This window comes from Sebastes fasciatus, chromosome 11, assembly GCF_043250625.1.
Source record: "Sebastes fasciatus isolate fSebFas1 chromosome 11, fSebFas1.pri, whole genome shotgun sequence".
In the NCBI taxonomy this organism is placed as follows: Eukaryota; Metazoa; Chordata; class Actinopteri; order Perciformes; family Sebastidae; genus Sebastes; species Sebastes fasciatus.
The window spans coordinates 21350173-21369895 of NC_133805.1; the positions used below are offsets into that span (position 1 = coordinate 21350173).

General features: G+C 42.5%; 1 protein-coding gene across 2 annotated transcripts in view; it reads left to right on the forward strand.

The window, feature by feature from the left end:
• agap3 (ArfGAP with GTPase domain, ankyrin repeat and PH domain 3) overlaps positions 1–19723 on the forward strand; it is a 148672-nt gene that overhangs the window by 53475 nt on the left and 75474 nt on the right. Inside the window, exons 1-3 of one of the 2 annotated variants that reach the window (XM_074651567.1) lie at positions 1441–3546; positions 12307–12365; positions 15350–15437. In XM_074651567.1, coding sequence (XP_074507668.1) covers positions 1932–3546; positions 12307–12365; positions 15350–15437 — 1762 coding nt within the window. In that variant the 5' untranslated portion in view covers positions 1441–1931. Of the gene's footprint in view, positions 1–1440; positions 3547–12306; positions 12366–15349; positions 15438–19723 lie in introns of those variants that run through there. The other variant, XM_074651568.1, reaches the window with a different exon arrangement.

Sequence of the window (19723 nt, forward strand, 5' to 3'; positions counted from 1 at the left end):
TCATTCTAACACCACTCCATCTGCTGATAAGAACACAAAGGGAAAAAAATGCACCATGAAACTCCTCGATGTTACATACCAATGTCAGTACTCGCACATACTGTAAATGGTATGAAATGACAAAGGCCTTGATTCAGACAAGCTTAAAGTAATGTCATTTAGGAGCATGTTTTTCCTTCAACCTGAAGAAATGATCAGCTATTCAGCTATTCAAGGGTGTTTTTATCAAAACAATATTTTTTTAAATTAAGTGTTGGTAAGAATCCACTTTTGGCACAAAGCTGCCGTGACGCCTGGACTGCAATTTCCAGTTTCATGGTTATACTGGATTGGATTCCCCATAGTGACGCAGTCAGGGTCGACTTGATTTCCCACAGTGACGCACTCTGAGAATGGGCAGTCAGTGTTGCCATTTTGCTCTCCCAAAATGCCTCATAAGCAGTAATGCTAAATGATCATGCACCTGTGTCAAGGTTGGTGTGCAATATAGGAAATGTTGTAATGAGAGGTTTCAATATAATATCCAAATCTAGAGTATTGCTCTGATGTTGTGTCATAAAAACATTCTTTCAAGCAAATTATACCAATGTTTGTGTTTACAAAATTGATGTCAATGCAACCTCAGGGGGGGAAATTCCCCATTTTCTGTTTCCTACCAGTAGTTTTCTCTGTTTGACCACAAAGGGGCAGTGTTCCAGCCCAAACCGCACTGTAACTACAGTGCTGCAAAGTTGAGCAGGTAAAATCTGGTTTGATTCACATGATGCTCTTTATATATATAGTACATGTTCCTGTATTTGACAGCATCATAGAGCACCACAACAGTGAAAAAGAGGAAATGGAACAGGAAAAATGTAAAGGCTGTTTGGTCCATTAAGCTTAAGCTCTCCTCCTGTGTGTGGGCTGTGTAGTGGGAGCTGCTGGAAGCGTGGTGTGTAGTTGTAGTGTGGATGCTTAATGTTACTAACAGGTTTAGGTCCTGTAGTGAGTGGCAGGCATTTTTTTATGTTGTGTAACTTTTTTCCCATCGAAGATATGACCAATTTGTGTACAACCTATGCTATGCCAGACCCTTTAATTTGTTGCAACGTGGTGGCCACTAAAATGTGGATAAAGTAACAAAGAACTTGGTGAACTCTATTCTCTGTTCTTCCACATGGGAAAATATCCCCTTTTTGTGTTTTGCCATCGGTCAGAAGACACAAAGTGTCCATTCATGGCTGTTAGTCTTTGTTGATTACAGCAGTGTGTAATCAGCTCAGTCTTCTCTCAATCTCATGTTCACTTTTGTCTGTTTATGTCTTCGGGGGCTACAAGCAGCTCCGGAGAAATCAGGAGGGCGTGTTTAAATGCCTGTGGGATCCATTCCTTGTTTTCCATGTGTCCCGGGGGTTGGAAGGCAGCTGAAAGTTCAAACAGAGACACACTCCCTCATGCTCTGCATGGCAAGAGCTCAGAGATTAAGGGGTTTGTCTGCACGGCCAACAACAAGGATTGCTCACAGTTCGTAACTTGCCAAAGAGGAAGGGTGATTAATGTTTTTTAAAAGTTGCAACTTTTGCAGCTATCACAGATTCGACTTTGTTGCAAAAAAAAGCAGTGGATTACCTTTTTTTTTTCTTCTTTTGTTCATCTGCCTGTCCAAGACAGGTAGAACAAAGTGTGGGGAGAGCGCAGCTACAATCTAAATGCCTGTGTGAGTCTGTGTGAGTAAAGGAGCCAGAGGATGCAGGTGGCAGCGAGGCTTTGCTCTAACTTGTTTGAAGTTTTTTTTCCATGTCAAAGGTGAAGGGATTATGCCTGGCATAGGAATTTAGTCTTCAAATGAAGGACTTCATGAGCTGAATTTCAACAAGCAGAACGTGAACATTGGCTTGTGCTACACGCTTGTGAATGAGGATACATGTGTGAATCAGTTTGAGTGAAGTGCCATGCTATTCCTTAGCAGTGGGACCGTGGATGCGACCCCAAGGAGTACAGCTATTGGCCAACAACAGCAGGGGAAAACTGTTTACCACATCTCTGTAACCCTGAACGAAACGCAGGGAGATGCGCCGGTGTCAGAGCTGGGGATGGGCCAGGTTACCGACAACCTGGTTGAGAATTACCAGCCAGGAGGAGAGATAATTAGTGTGGTGCCAATGGAGAACAGCCCCAGGCTGGGCAGGGCACGGCAGGAGCTTGACAGGTGGCCCTCCCTGAGCTGCACAGGTAGAGTTGGGAGGCAAAGAGAGGACATAGTTGTGGAGGAGAACGAGGAGGAGTTGGAGGAGGTGGAGGGAAAAATGAAGACTGACAGGTTTTTGAAACAAGCCTCCAAGAACTCAGGTAACTCCTCTCAGCGAGGCAGAGACGTGGCAGCGACAGACGCTCAGACAGACACCCAGGAGCAACACATTCAAAGCTCGACATTACGATCCGTCACAGTCCGTGCTAAAGGCCTTGTCTTCGGGGAACATGGCGCCGTTGCGGGACATAGCTCTCTGCCTCGGGCCGTGTTGCGAAGGTGGCGTCAGGATGATGCCCCGCTGGGTAGGAGGACGGTGAGCATGTATGGCGACTCACTCAAGCAGCAAACAGATTCTCAACCTGAACAAGAAAGGCGGCTGCGGAGGCCCAGGAGTGTGTGCATGCTGGCAGGCCCAGGCCCAGTCCTGGTGGAGCCCCGCATCCAGGACCCCTTCAAGAGGGCAGGCAGTATAGAAAACAACCAGCAGAACTGGAGCAGGAAGGCTGAGTTGAGGGCTGTAGATGGCCTCAATCCAGTTGTGGCTCTGCGACCTTTGGTCCCCGCAGAGGTGGCCCCCAGGGTCCGCCAGAGGAACTGGAAGCCCAGGCCTGTTAGTATGACAGTACTGGAGCTAAGAAAGAGGGGCTCTGATGATGAGATAAACAGCCAGAGGAGCTACAGCCACACAGGCAGCGATGGAGCAGGCTTTCTCAAAGGGGGCTTCCGTTGGAAGCTTTTTGGCAAAGTACCGCAAGATAAGAGCAAGGAGAAGGAAAGTGACAAAGATGCAAAATCTTCTCCCAAATCCAGTAAATCTGATGCTCCAAGAAGTACACTGAGCTCCTTAAGACGGAGCCTCAGCCTGCGAATCAGGAGGAGCCGGCCCCGGGACAAAGTTACTTTAGCGTCTGAAACGGAATTAAAGGATTGCTCTCGGACTAATAGTACGGCTGAGGAGACAACAATGCCTCCACGGCCTTTCTCGTACCTCACAGGAAGAACACTGCCGACTTCCAGTGAGCAGGTTGAGGATGGGGGAATGCAGTACTTTCAGTACCGCAGCATGGGGAAGGTCAAGGTAATGGAGGTACCCCTCTGTCCAGCAAAACTGTCTTCCAAACCAGTTCAGGAAGAACCAAGCATATGGCAGCTCATAGCCAACCGTTTCAGGAGGAAAGAGCAGCCGTGCAGTGGCAATTGTGAAAGCCAGCAGCCCCAGAGCAAAGAAACTGGCCAACACCCCCTGGCCGGGAATAATAAGTCACAGCCAGTCGCCATAGAGACTCTGGCAGGCATTGACTCCCACAAAGGTCAAGGTAAGACCTGCAAGATTGCTGAATTTATTCCTCCGCACAGTTCTCCATTTGCAGCCCCCTCCTTCACTGCACAGAAAGTTCAGCTCAAAAGAAGGAAGTGCACTTTTTTTTTAGAAGGACAGGCAAATGAAAAACACATGGGGAATTGTGAGTTTGGATGGCATTCAAAAAACGTCTGGTTCCAGAGAGTCCTTTTGGAATTTCTATTTTGGGTACTTCATTTCTCCAGTGTTTTTCATGAGTGAACCGCCTATGTGTAGGCACTTACACAGCAATTAATTTGCCTTACATAAGATTTTGTGAAGTTCAGTAAATGAGTAGGTAAGTGAAGTAAACTCCAGTGACTGATAAGAACACATTATAATGGCTTGTTTTACAGTGGTGCAACTATGGTGCAACACAGCTCCAGTGCTGTCTCCGTGTCACCCAGACACAGGACATGGGAGTATGATAATGCTGTCTGTTGGCCGCACCGAGACCCAGCTTAAAGCAGTAGCTTTAAAGCAGTTAGTGGCTATAATGGGGATTCGTTTGGCAGCCTAGCAGGGCTAAATTAAGAGGGCTTACATGCCATAATGATGGGGAGAAAAGAAGACGACTTGAGCACTGTGTTTAAAGGTTAACTCTGAAAGTGGAGTGTGTTTGTCCAGTTGCCTGGAAGACCAGGCAGAGAGAGGCAAATATTTGTAACTATCTGAATTAATAGCTGTGATTTGCTACGTCTTGTGCGTCAAGATCCAATTTCACACCTTCGCATGAAGTCCTAATTAGTCGTCCGTGACAGCTTAATGACTTCTACTAATGTCAGGTTGCACATTTCCCGTATTTACTCTCATTAAGCCAACCTTTGAACCAGCAAAGCAGACATTTCATTCTCGTGCTAGCATGACACTCGTAACGGGTGCCGAGGTCAACCTTGTTGATCTCACGTTGTATTTGTTTTCTCACATGACATGTTACCAAGGATACCTATTCCTGTGGTGGAGTGTCAACTGGTATTTCCCCATTTATTCCACGGTGGAGTCGGTCAGGTCAGGCATTAGGAATGTAGGTGTGCCGATCAGTCTGAGTAGAGTTAGGTGTTCAATGCTCTGGGCGGGCCTTGCTGCCTGTTGCTACCTGCCCTAAGTGTTTGCTCCCCGAGGAAATCCAGGAGGCTGAAGCCCAGCCTCACGAAACAAAACGCACACACTCAGTTAAAGTGTTTCCTGATGACATCTTCTAAATATTGTGAGGTTTGGGGGAAGGGAGAGACAAGGTGATGGGCTTGAGGTGTGCAAACTGCGTCCCCACCCCCACCTGTTGGATGAACAAAGCCACTCTGTTGAGCTGGTGGAGGCATGAGTGATCAGTGAAGCATGTGCTGGGATGGGGGCTCTCTGGGGGTCTTTGGGATGGAGGAGGGGTGGCTGGCCATGCAGCATAGGTGGTCAGCAATGCACTTATCTATTGAAGGTTGAAATACTGGGAATGGGACTGTAGATAGACCCGTGTAATAAGTCTCAGTATAAAGTGTACTGATGCATATTTATTCTGACTTGCCATTACCTATTGACAATTTGAAGAAAATCCCCCATGTGTGTATATCCATCCTCCTTTATCTTGAATCTCACATGAAATTTATTCATGAGGATGGAATTCCCTCTTCTTCGTTTCCCTTGCTACGTCTCATTCACTTCCTGTGAATTCCTGCCAACAGTATTTCCTGTATCAACTTTACCTTGCAGTTGGAATTAGTCTGCCTGCTCATAAATCTGCAGATTGAAAAATGATTTAAAAGATGCATTTCCTTATTTCATTCATAGCAGCAGGGGTGGGTGAGCCAGACTCCCAGCAGGTAATTATGTTCAAGACAAATAGACACTTTAAAGGAAATTGGGACATACAGTAACACTGTGATGATGCCCTCTCACCTGCTGCGCAGGAAATATGGAGATATTGAAAATCACGAGCAGAGGGAAATCTGTTAATAACTGAATATTTGAGCATCTGCCACTGCAAATCTCAGCTAGGGTACATTTTGTTCTTTGGTATTGCGGTTGAATAGGTGAGCAGCATCCTGCTGTTCTGGAGAGCTTATCACCAGCAAGTCTACAAACTGTTTGTTTGTTTGGGTCTGCAATTTCCTTCCTCCACCTTGTGTGCCTTTTTCCTCTTTTAGTTCACGGTTGATTGTTTCCATCAGTCTCACATGCACTGTTTTGGGTGGCAGAAAAGATAAATCTGACACATCCTCTTAACTCTACAAATTGAGTCAGTCAACCCGGGCATTGTACTGCAAGATGTCTCTAAACCCCAATTTGCAAATCTCCTGTTAAGTGAGAATCCTGTTTGAACAAGGGTGTCCAATTTATTTGCAGCGAGGTGATCAATTCCTGTCTGCAGACAACACAAGTCTTTAAGAGCTTTAAGTAGGGCAGGCCATCCAGACCATATTAGACTGACATGGCGTAAAGATGTCTACCTTGTTCTCTGCTGATTGTGTTTGTCACTTACCTCCTTTTGTTAAAGTAAAGAGCTTGGTGTTTGGGAGCTCAGAAGAACGACAAAGATAAGAGCTCTGACTGGGCAGTTGGCTGTGTTAATGGCTCTGGAGAGCGGCACACTATAGAAGATGGCAAGAATCTGGCGATACAGTACATATAATGATACTTGGGAAACAATTCAATATATTGCGATATTTCGTGATACTGTAAGCAAGGTGATATATTGCGATTTATTAAAATCTAATTTCAAGAAAGCTGTCATAATATAAAGAACACACCAGCTACACACCATTTTTAGAAAAAGCAAAAATAACACATTTATACTGCATGCAAAAAACTGCATGGTTTTTGCCCAAAACTGCATGAGATTATCATAAAGTGGGCATGTCTGTAAAGGGGAGACTCGTGGGTACCCATAGAACTTTTCATTCACATATCTCGAGGTCAGAGGTCAAGGGACCCCTTTGAAAATGGCCATGCCAGTTTTTCCTTTGGAGCGTTATTTAGCCTCCTTCGTATGATATGGGTGAAACACTGGATTGTGTAGGTTTTGTAGTTTAATATGAGGCCAGTATCTTGACTTTACGTCCCACTACCTTTAAAACTGAGCCCACTACAACCTCCGAAAGATCAAACAGCCCGATGGCGGGCCATCAGATTTTTAAGTGGTTAATTAAAAATTGATGCAGTGTTTTGGAAAATCGATACAGTATCACAACACATAGGCGATACTCATGTGTATTGATATTTTCTTATACCCCTAGATGATACAGGACCATTTTGTCAAGACAGGCATGATAAAAGTAGTCTAGTAGTAGTAGATTGGGAATGTTTGTTTGGTCATGAGGTTGGCATATAAGGGAAGTAGAAATACTAATTGCTAGCTAAATTCTCACTCTGTAATTTATGATGGTGGGAAAGCATGTTTGGAAAGTCAGTCATAGTGGAAGTTTCAACCTCAAGGCTGTCCTCTCTCATTCCAAAAACCACTTCAGATTCACTGCACGTAGAAATGCCCGCATGCATGCACATGCACACACACTCAGACAACCGTACGCACACGTTTTTTGCTCGCATTGCGTTTTCTTTTCTCGTGAAATGGAATAAGTGGGGGGGTGGGGTGATTGTGCTTCGCTACCCTCACACAGAATGGTCATTTTTATCTGAGTAGACATGAGCAGTGAAGTGAAAAACCTAACAAACAAGCTGGCAACGCAGTTTCCCCCCTCGCAGAGACAAAGACACCGGTGTCCTCTCTAAGCATCACAAAACGTAGGGGCTCTCTGTTTCCATAGGCATTCTGGGACACGGTAATGTAGGGATGCTCATTTTTAAAGAATGACGTAATACAGCGCACATGGATTCAATTAGGGCTTTTTTTTTTAGCATGGGACCAAACCGGTTGTACTGTATCTGCTCCACGGATGGAAACAGTTGGGTATTTTCTCTGTGTTACAGTTTGTAATGGGTGTGCTCGTGGGAGGAAATGTATCGGATGATTTCTTTAAAAGATTTTTGATGCACAGGTGTTAGGTGCTGAATAATTTTGTGTAAAAGCTCCTCATTTCCTCTTCCTGTCTTCTCATCAATGTTTTTATGTCCTTGAAAGTGGTGTTGTTAGGGTCAATAATAAGGGAGTGTGCTGCTCCAGAAATGCAACGCTTGTCAGCGGCCAGCAACTCAATTTCTGTGTTGGCCTTTGATGACACCTAATTTCCCTGCATGATTATCTATGGATTGGCCTTTATTTGAATGTGTCCCTCTTTTGAAAGTTTGATTATGTGGACTGTGCAAATGTGAGAAAAACATCTGAGCATGTGGTGGCTTTTTTCTGTTTATTGATTTATTTATCTTTTCAGAATTGTACTCTCTGTTCTAGGGCTGCTCGATTATGGCAAAAATCCTAATCACAATTATTTTGGTCAATATTGAGATCACGATTATTTCACACGATAAGCCTACTCGTTGACTTTTAGAAAGATGTGTTTAGAAAGAAGATTTTGTAGCCTACATTTTAAAGTAAAATTCATCAATCTGGTGCTCTTTGAGAGCAAAAATAAGAGGATAGATATATGAAGAACTTTGTGCTCAAGTTAACAAGTTTGTGCTTTAGTAAACAATTTAATCATAAACACATTAGTTGTGGGGCGGGTGTAGCTCAGTGGGCTGAGTGGGTCGTCCTTTAAGCACAAGGTTAGTGGTTAAATCCCCAGCTCTTACTGTCTGCATGTCGAAGTGTGCTTTACAGCATCCTAAATGCTTAGGATGGGTTAAACGCAGAGTTCATAATTTACCTGTACGTATATGATGAATGTAATTCGATAATTTAGATATGAATGGTGATGACACCAAAAAAAGTTAGGAAATACGAAGGCCAGCGCCAGGAAAAGTTCCCACAAGGGGATCCTCCCACACTGAGCGGCCGTCCCTGACCTGCGAAAGCACACCGTGGTAAAAGAAAGGGGTGCGCTGGATTTATACCACAAGACAAAATGAGAGCGTTATTGCAAAACGGAATGCGGCACAATGATCGTTTTATGGTGATTATCTTGTTTTCATAATAATTGGAAGCCAAAATTATGATTGAAATTGAAATTCGATCAATTACACAGCCATACTCTGTTCATTGATTATTTGTTAAAGGTGCTACATTTGATATTCAGAGCATTAATATAGCAGCTAACAACTATTTGTTATGTAAAGATATATAGGAGTAATGTCTACCTGAGCAGAGAATGAAGTCGCTCTCCCTCTGTGTGTGTTGTAATCCGAGCTTCTATGTGCTTTCTTGACATAGCCGGGCCGCCCGTGCGTGCCTTTTAGTGCATGTGATCGTGCCCCACCCGCTAGCTCACGGCCGCTGCTCTCATACGCCAGTTACAGCTGGCGGCGGCGCGGAAGCATAGCACCTACCCTCCGGTTCCCCCTCAGGTTAACACTGTTAGCTCTGTCAACACTTTCCCCAATGTTTGCGCTATTAGCACCGTTAGCTGTGAGTCGCGTCTCGCTGTCGCCATGTTGAGAGCCAATAACATTTCAATAATAGAACAATTCCATATTTAGCACGTTTAATGTTGCGTTACTGCGTTAAGTGCTAAAGACTGGAACCTTTCAATGTGTTTGTCTAATCGCTTGTTTTTGTGACCGTTAACTTTTATCAACCCTCTGTTATGTGAACAATAGAATAATATAAATACAAATCATCATATAAAGTGCAGGGAATGTATCTGGAAATAATAGGTCCTTACAAAATGACAGGAAATCCAAGAAAATAAGGCAGCAATCTTATCTGATATGGTCTCAGAGAGCTGTGACCTGAAACTGAATCAGATGGGTGTCTTCGCTCATGTTCAGACATGTCAAACCCACACAGAGAGGGCTTAACATGAGGCGTGCTGTTTAAAGACTACTCTGCTCCACACAATGCTCGCTTCTGTTAGGGATGAACTTTTCTCCTCTCCCACAACAAGTGAGACACCCAGAGCAGCACGGGGCTCTTTGTAAATGGAGGGCAGAAATAAGTAAACATTGTAGAGGGGGCTGTTTTACTCTAATTGTAGTAGGTAAAGGAATTTTTGGCTGGTCTGCTCAGCTATGAGTCATGTGGGCTTTTAGCATACATTTTGGAGAGTGGCAGTGGTTACCTTTCTGTTTATGCTGTCATTCTTTTCATATTAGCATTGCCTCGGGCGCAAAGGGAAACCATCATCGCTGAAACAAACAGGCTTATTGTAATGATGGCTCCCTGTTTAGTGTGTGAGCACTTTAATTGTTATGGATTAGACATGGGAAGGGAGTGTGGGGGGTTCCAACCGGTATTACACACCTTGTTGTCTGGAGACAGGCAGTCTACGCTTCCATATTAGAGATGGTATCTTCATCTTCCTCTTGGGGATGTGGGAGGGGGGGGGGGGGTTCAGACGGTGAGAAAGCCATGATCCAAAACAGGAAGGTGGTCTTTGTTCTAATGGTTGTTATGACACATGGTTGTGTACTCCATCTCTGTGGGAAACAGGCACCGCTTGTGGAGATATCATTTTGTGCTTTTAGTTCTGAGGGTTTGTATTGTTCTTCATAGTGCTCTTTCCCACTGCAAGTGCGATTATCCGGTCGAAGTCTCCATATGACACTGGAAAACCAAGCAAGTTGAATCAAGCCTGGTAATGGCTGTCTTTTTGAAATGGATTAGCTAAATCCTGTTCAGAGATTGCACTATGTTGGAACCTTATATTGAAATAGCTTGCATACATTGTACTAGTTTCACAATTCCTTCCTGTGTGATTTTATAAGTTGTAAATACATAAACAAAACTGGATATATGCAAATTAGTCAGAGAAATATTTACTGACTGGTTGTTTCTGCAACCAGCGATTAGTTTTGTTCTCGATTAATCTGCTGATTACTTTCTCGATTAGTCATTGTCATGTCTGCCAACCTTGAGACCTCAAAAGTCAGGATTTTTTTTTTAAACCAAAGCATGGGCTCTGGGCGTCCTTCCCCATACAAATTTGAGTTTCGTTTTCAGAGCTTTTGTTTCTTTCTTTTAAAGAATAAAAATAAAAATAATAAGTACACTGCAACAGCATTTTTATGTTAAATAGGCTGTGGTGGCAGTTTCTGTTAAAACAAGACACAAACCAACGTAACAACTTGTCTTTCAGTGAATTTAATAAAAAGGGATACATTAATAACTAAAACATCTGCAGATGGACTCACGAGCACAGCCACCTGTTGTGGACTGTGGCAAGTGAGCCCCGAATACAAAGAGTAGTCAGTATTTATACATTTAAAGCATAATAGATAGATAGATACTTTATTGTCATTGTCATTGAAAACAACGAAAAACAGTTTAGCAGCTCTTTGCAGTGAAAAACAAACATTAAAACATTCAGTCACAGAACTATAAATAAGTGGATCATCATCATAAAGTGCAAATTATGGTTCAGCAGCTAGTGTCCTCAGCCTTTGGGGGGGGTTCTACACACTTGACAGCCTGTGGGTAAAAGCTGTTTCGTAGTCTGTTGGTGTGTGTTTTAATTGTCCTGTATCTCCTTCCGGAGGGAAGGGGAGCAAACAGTACATGTCCAGGGTGGGTGGGGTCTTTGGAGATACAGCTGGCTTTCTTACAGAGCCGACCAGCGTATAGGTCACTGAGGGGGGGTAATGTGGTCCCAATCACTTTTTCCGCCATCCTCACCACCTGCTGCAGGTCCCTCCTGTTCTCCACTGTGCAGCTAGCAAACCACACAGTGCAGCAGTAGGTCAGGAGGCTCTCAATGGTTGCCCGATAGAAATTGATCAGCAGGTGTTGAGGACACATGAAGATAAGTGCAAAGAAGAAAAGAAGAGAAGGATAGAAAGTGTATCAATGCGTCAGCACACAGCAGACAACAAAGCATCACAAGACATAACAAGTATTTCAGCAATCTGTTGTTTGTAGTTACAGAGAACTAAAATGTCAGGTCACTATCCTATGGTGACGAAGTTGAACATGTGAGGCCCTGAGATTATCTAAAGGTACAGTGTTAAACTGCAGATATGAAAATTGCCATTACATAGGCCTACTTAGAAAACGCAATAATTCGCCCCTCTGGTGTGAATTTGCGTGAATCTCTGGCGTGAACTAATATTCATCAGTTTATATTCATTCATTAATTTTTTGCCCCTGCGTGACTATTTCTTTCTCTTAAAAACCTCCATTTCTCCCTCCATCTCTCAGTCACTGAAGGCACTTGACACAACGTGTCAACGGCACCACTGCGCTCTGGAACCCATTATTTCCGGCTTTTCGCTGCGTCGATAAAGCCCAACTTTGGGCGCTGCACGCTGTGATGTGCGGTAACACAAGCAGTAAGCTTGGTACGGCATGGCTCTGTAAATCAACAGTGAACTCCATAAAAGTTTGACACAATCCCGCAGCTTAACTGTGGAGTTTTTATGTGTAGGAAATAAAAGGTGACGGAAAAAACTAGGTGAAATGACACTGAACATAGACACAAAAATCAATCCCCCAGTACGTCAAAGTGTTCTAAATACCTGACCAGACTATAGATAGGCTTTTTCATATCTATATGACAGCTAAATCAATCATAAAACATGTTGCACACACTACAGATATCTATAAAGTGTAGCTGTAAAGTCACTTTACCATCATCCCATGGAAAATACTGTTAATGCCATATAATCTGTAGCTGGGTTCAAATGGGTTCAAACAGATGGATAACCTTTTAATGCTGCTTGATTTAATTTCTTTTTTTGTCTTTTTTCCTTTCAGACTCTTTCGTCAACAGCCAGGAATGGACATTGAGTCGGTCGGTGCCAGAGCTGAAAGTGGTGAGTATCTTTTTTTTTATATATACATTCCCTATGTGTATTCCCCCTCCGAGGTTTCATCTTACTGATCGATTTAAATGTCAATGGGAAAGCATGTTTTCTGCCCATGTAATACTGGTTTTGCATTTTACATGAGAGGGAATAGTTGAGAAATTGGCTGGACTTTCCCTGGCACGTACTGGGTGATTTTTAATGAGATGCGTTGGCATGGAGATGCAGGGTGGCTTGCAGCAGGACGCGAAATGAGTGACAGTTTTGGGCTAGACTGGTGACACATCCTGGGTCTGATCCCACCCGCCAGTGAAGCACACACACACACACAGCCACTGCCAAAAGCACAACTAACATCCTCACATGATTTAATGCCTTCCACCCATAAAGACTAGCAGCCCTTTTTAGAAATGGCACTCCACCATTCTGACAGTTGATATAATATTTCTGTGCCTTTCGCAAAAGGAGAAAACTTCAATGGAATGAAAAGGGGGGGGGGAATCCACATGAGCTCAAAGACAAACTTGCTTTTTTGGCTTCAAACACTTTAAATGTTTCCTTTTATGTTTTTCTAAGGTGTTAATTGGCGGGCCTCCACACTTGGGTTTGTTAAATGGACCTGGAAAAGACTGAATGAAGTGTCTCAAAATAGCTATCATTCTTTTCAAAACTTTCAAAGGATATCCGTTCAGCGACAAGGTCATACTGAAAAGAAGTCTTACGTCTTTTAAAACTCTTTAATATGATGGCATAAACTGTTCTTTCTTTTTATGGCACTGTAATAATGACAGGAAGTGGGGTCAAAACGTTATGCAGATTAGTTGAAATGATGGTAGGGTGAGAAAACCTCCAAAACAGCTGCTACACCAGTGAGCTGTACCCCAGTATTGTAGTTTTATAATGGCAATCAAACTGTGGTCAAACCTTATTTTATTGTCATCTTTTCATCATTAAAAAACCCTCACTCTTTAATATTCCCAGATCAAATCCAGAAAATCTACAAAGAAGAGTAAACGATAAATGCTGACACAGCTGTTTGATTTCATGAAGGCTGTATACCAGCAGGTCACAAAGCCAACCAGTTAAAACAGCAGGAACAATGGTTTCTGTGGTGCATTCAAAGTGTTGACTCACTGCTTTCACTGCACACAGCATACAGCTTTTGCTAACTTAAAGCTTATACATAGTTTATTCTGCTGGGGTACCACATGGTATATATATATATACTTCAATTATAGAGAGGGTAGGCTGGGAAAGGCCTTTTCTCTTGTACCTCAAACTTCTCTATAATTAGAACCATACCTGACTGTAACACCCACTAATGATCTAAAGAAGAAGAGGGCGATGGTGGGTAGAGGAGGAGAAGGAGGAGGAGGAGGAGGAGAAGGAGGAGATGAGGCATGTTGCAGTCTTTGTTCTTCCCAGACATGCTGGCATCATCAGCCCACCCTCTGCCATGCATCGCCCTGAAGGCGCTGTAGCTAGGTCTGGTCTAGACACCAGGGAGAGGAAGCGGGGGAAAGATTGCAACCACACCGATGTATGTTAAAGGACTTTCCTCGTGATGTTTCAACCTCACACGGCCCGCTTAAAGAACCAAAATGGTGGTTTTTAGGGTTTTGTTCCTTAACTACAAACCAGATGTACTTTCCATTACTTCCCACCGTTTTCTAACCATACAATCATTTATTTATTTTTTGATTTTTCTACCTTCCAGGCAGGGGTTTGTTTCAGTTCATGCCAGTATGGAATTCAAATCTACTTCTAGAGAAGCCATTCATCACAGTGAAAATTGAGTTTATCTATTTTATGTTGTATGGTAATTACAGCCCAACCAGTACTACATTATTGAGGCTGATACAATTTCTCTTTACTTAGACTCTTACATGTGCGCCAATATAATTATTTTAAACCAATATTAAGCCTTTGATTTACCAGTTGGGCTCCAATGGTAATGGGTTGGTTGATGGTTAAGGTAAGGCATTGACCTTGAATGGTTATGGTTAGGATAGGTCGTCGGTAGGGGTGTCACGATTCTCCAAATCCACGACCTGATTTGACTTGCAATTTTAAAGTCACGATTAGAGTCTTAATTAGTAAAGATCAACACATCATTGGTTTTATGCCCAGCGAACTGTAATTTACACTTCCAAATTCTTCTTTAGAAAGAGAGGCTATCAAGTGTGATTTTTTTTTTTGGAATGTACCACACTAAGGCCATATGGACAAATTTAAATAATTTATTTAATATGTAATAACAATAACTTATTTCACCAGTTGATTCTATTGGTCAATTGGGGAACAAGCTGTTAAACGACAAAAGGCTAAAATCGCCAAACAGTTCGATGAGCACTGTTTACTTTGGTTGCTGCGGTCTCTAAAATCTTCTGCAACCTACAAACTGTGTTTTATCTGTCCAAAATCGTGACATCCCTAGTCTTCGGGCAGCTGGTCCCGCGAGAGTTTTTGCACATGTTTGCAACTTGGGGGTTACTGCTTTTTAAACTTTTCCCGGGTGATGCATTCAAGGAGAATAATACAACTAAGATTTTATACTTTTCAGCCAAACAGCAACCTTTTGAATGAAAGAAACTACCACATTTCTGTTATTCTTTTCACACAGTCCATGGGAAAATTGTATAATTTCTGATAATGTAAAAAGAAAACCTGCAAAACCACTGTCTTGACTGAGCTCGAAGGGTTCTTCTTGACCTTGGAAAACAGCAGCTTGACAAAAAAAAGTTCTCACACACAAGGTCCACTAAGCTTTTGTATTCCCCAAGCTTCTAACCACATTTCATGGCCTTGCTCAGCGGATAAGAGTCGCTGAGCAAGGTTGAACGCTTCGGAAACATGAAGTGAGACGACCTTGTGCTGAGACTTTTTTGTCAGGTCACCATTATGGTCCTTCAAGTCTACATATGCTTCTGGTTTGTACCTGTCATGTTATGCCTGTCAGGGATAATCACTGTATTTTGCTCTTGGCCTTGCAGGGCATTGTGGGAAATCTGTCCAGCGGGAAGTCTGCTTTGGTCCACCGGTACTTGACAGGCACATATGTGCAGGAGGAGTCTCCTGAAGGTAAGAGTCTGCTGGTGGAGGTGCAGGTCAGGAGGTGATTATAAATGTGTCAGAAAATCAAAGATTCAGATGAATGTTTACTGTGTACTTTATGGCCTAATTTACCTCACAAATAGTCGTACAAAACAGTGGCTGCTGATGAGAGAAAGCCTTTTCTTTCCATATCGTCAGCCTTTCATAATTAAAGAGAAGCCTTGTTATTAGATTGGTGACAATCTGTTTGATTAGTGACATTATACAGAAACTTGCCGGCTGGTAAATTTGTTGTTGTTGTTTTTCACAAGAACAAAGTCAAGCATGTTGGCACTGATTGCTACACTGTACAGATGGATAACCATATTAGGATATTTAAATGAAGCATGGTGCCTTGTGAGAGTACTTTTCTAATTAGTTTGTATTAAAATGTTGGATTTAGGGATGTTCATAATTAACCGTTTAACCGTTAACCGACATTAAGCATTTTAACCGATCGGTTAAAACGGTTAAAAGAAATATTTATAATTAATTAAAAAGCTGAGCGGCACGTCACTTTAAGGAGAAAAGCTGGTCCACCTTAACACCTTAAGAGGCGGAGCCACTGGGAAAGTGGCTGGATGTCCGCGACACTACGCGCAGCAGCGTGGCTGCTAAGTTGACGATCCCGGACGGGTGAACTGGGTTCTCAGTTGTCTGTTGTGCTCATGCACTGCAGCTGGCGCGAGGCACAATTGTCGGTTAACGGTTAATAATCGGTTAAAGAGGGTCGGTTATCGGTTAAGAACATTTTTCAAAATGACCATCCCTAGTTGGATTACATCAAACTTCCGGATGTCAAAATTGATAATTGGCTGGGTTAATTTGTATACATTTTCTTTTTCCTCCTCCACTAAAAAATGTCGAGATAATGACTGAGCATAACATTTCCAGTAAATTAGGGCTGTGAAAATTACTCATTGTTAAAACTTGAAGGTAAACCCATCATTTCTCGGAGACTGTAAATTAAAGTTTTTAGAACAATCATAAAGTGTTTACTTCCTCGATGTCCTGATGGAGAATGAGCCAGTTCACCATGTTTAGGAATCTCTATTTCCAGAAAGGGACCCCTTGCCTTTTTAATTCTCTCTGAGATTTATAAAAATCAAATATTCATTCAATTTATCAGCAGAATCATAATGAGAATGCCCCCTTCTGGCCTGAGAGGTAAGTCCTCCTCTCAGAAATCCACAAAGATGTTGGTGAACCCAGAGTTAACTGATTATCTTTGAGGGGTTTGCAGTGTTTCATTTTAGTGTAATTATAGTGAGGATGAGACATGAAGCGCATAATTAGTTTCTGGCATTTTGCTGCACCAAGGGAGAAAAATCCTCATAGCTTAATTAGTCCTTGAGAAATCAATGGTGGAAATGCTAGAAAAAGGCAGAACGCGTTGTTGCTGTAATCAAGGAAACATGTCGGCTCAGATATGTCCGTGTGTCCTTTTGCATTGCTGCGAGTTGCTGTGATACAACATACCTGTGTCGTAATTAGCAGCTGCTCTGGCTCTCTTTTATGTGCTTTAACACTGGCTGTACTCCAGATTGGGGGTATTTACATTGCAGAAGCATCGCCCAGCAGAGGAAGGTTCAGCGATGGCTGTTTCTTCAGTGTTTTGTTCCTGGGCTTTTGCTATGATATCTGAAAAAAGGTACCGGGGTGTGTTGCCATGGCAACACCGGATGGAGCTCCGTTGGATTGTGGCTCTGTGTCAAGGTCTAAGCCTCCGTGTAAGCAGAGTATGCTCACTGCGTGTTAACCGTGCCTACCAACTTACCGCCTCTCTGTAGGCTGTCTGCAAGGTTATTAGTCGCCTCTTTTTATGTAAGGTTGAGCAACGCATTCAAATAATTCATTATTGCTTTGTTGAAAAGTGTTATAAAAGAGGTTGTCTGCCTCATTTATTAATATTCACAGTTTTTTTTTTCTTTGGATGCATTGTATTGGCTCAGCTCTAAATAAAGACAACAGCATCCTGGATGATTATGTAACTGAAATGTTTACTTCAAATTCCACGCCGATGTATTTTCGCCAGAGCCGCATGCTTTCATTACAGATTTCAGAGAGACTTTTCCATAATCAGTTCTGGCGTATGCATGTACGTGCTGCCAAGCTCCGTATTCTGATACATTTTTTGGTTTGCTGTATCGTTTCTGATCCAGTCTTTCTCACTGTAATGAGATCCTCCTCATCTTTTTTTCCCTTTTTAAACAGGATTCAGAGACACAGAGACACACAGACACATAGTTTCTCAGTCCTTTGTCTGAATCTCCAAAGCTCTGTGACTTGAGTTAAAAAAAAAAAAGCTGGCTGGTGGTACGTGAATGTCTCTCTGTTACACAACCAGCATCCAGCAGTGCTTCAGAGCCTGTGCTAAAGGCTGGGAGAATCCCCTATTTGCCAAGCTGGCTAAAGTGGATTTAACAGGGTAGAAGTAGTGGCTCGAGTGGATATGTATTGCTTGCTGAGACAGGAATACTGTCCACCTATTAAAAAAATGACAGGGCACGGCTACTGTATGGCCCTTACAGCTCCTCTGTGATGTAATATCTGTATCTCTTGATCTCCGACACTTTATTATCTAATCATATAGATATCTTGTCTGCTTATGAAACTCCTAGAAAGTAATAAGATAAGTGTAACAGGTGTACTTTTATTCGGTGTCGCACATCTGCCGTCTTCGGCACCATTTGTTTGATATACTTCATGATCATTCCTCGAACTTTTCAAATTTTTGCGTTATTCAATTTTGTCAAATTGCTCTCAGCATATTTTCGTATTCATAAGGCACTGTTTTCCCTCCCAGGGACATCTCTAGCCTCACAACTTTCTCATTTGAATGTTTTTAATCTCTGCAGGATCGCAAAGCATTCAAATGATATGCAAAATCTAATTTACTGCGTAGTTCTCCCGTTGATCTCTTCTTTATCTGCAGTCGGCTTCGCTAGCGGCAAGGAAATATGCATTTCTATTAGAGGAGGAATGGAGAAAAAGGAGAGAGAAAGTCAAGGCTGAACGGGGGCTAAGTGTTAGCTCCTCGCTACTCTCCTGTGGACACGGTGTGACCCGAGGCACGTCAGTTCACAATGTTTCTGCCTCTGATTTTATCTCCCATCACTTCCTTTTTCTTTCTCTTTTATACGCTTTGCTAAAATAACTCTCCTTGTCTTATCATTTTATTGCAGAGTGTAATGAGTTATGTTAATTCTGTGAAACCCAATCTAAACCTCTGTAGCTCACGCACTAAAGTGATGAACTGAATGTGCTGTCTGATAATGTTTGTGAAGTGAAAGTTGGGCCTTTCCGGGACTTGTGGCACTGCAGCGACAGGGCCACTGAACCTGTTTCCCTCAGCAGCTGTGCATTAGACACGCTAAATGGCAATTTCTCGCCCACATAATTGGCTCCAGAGAGACCTGGTTTCCTGTCGGCACACGATCCTAACGGCAACACATTCAGGGGGTCTAAATTGAGAACTGCATTTAGACTCATGCACAGCTCACCAAACTTTTATGAGCCGTGTCAAGCTGTGTTTTGATATTAAATTTGGTATCCAGAACATCCTCATTGTTTTTATAATTAATGAGTGTGAAATGTGTCTGCAGTATTTTTCTCCTTGGGGAACCCCTAGTGGTCAGTTATTACAACCTCACACAAGTTTCCAGTATCATCTTGTACCTGCACTAGACCAGGCATAACACGTTATAAGAATGACCTTGGGACTAGGGATGCATCGATCCGATACTGATATTGGATATCGGGCCAATACGGACTCAAATAGCTGGATCGGGTATCAGTAACAATGGGGCCGTTCTATTCAATTCAATTCTATGTTTACATCTGATTACACATGCACACACTACGTCATGGGTCAGCAGCAGCACGCCGATAGACCGCATAGCTGAGGGAGCTAACAACAAACATGTAGGGTTGGGCAATATATCAATATTATATCCGTATTGTGCTATGAGAATAGATAAAATCTTAGATTTTGGATATTGTAATATTGTAATATGGCATAAGTGTTGTCTTTTCCTGATTTTAAGGGCTGCATTACAGTAAAGTTTTGTGATTTTCTGAACTTACTAGCTGTTCTATTATTTGCTTTTACTCATTTATCCACATTACCGATGATTATTTATCAAAAATCTCATTGTGTAAATATTTAGTGAAAGCACCAATAGTAAACCCTACAATATCGTCACCAATATCAATGTTATTTGGTAAAACATATTGTGATATTTGATTTTCTCCATATCGCCTATCACCTAGAT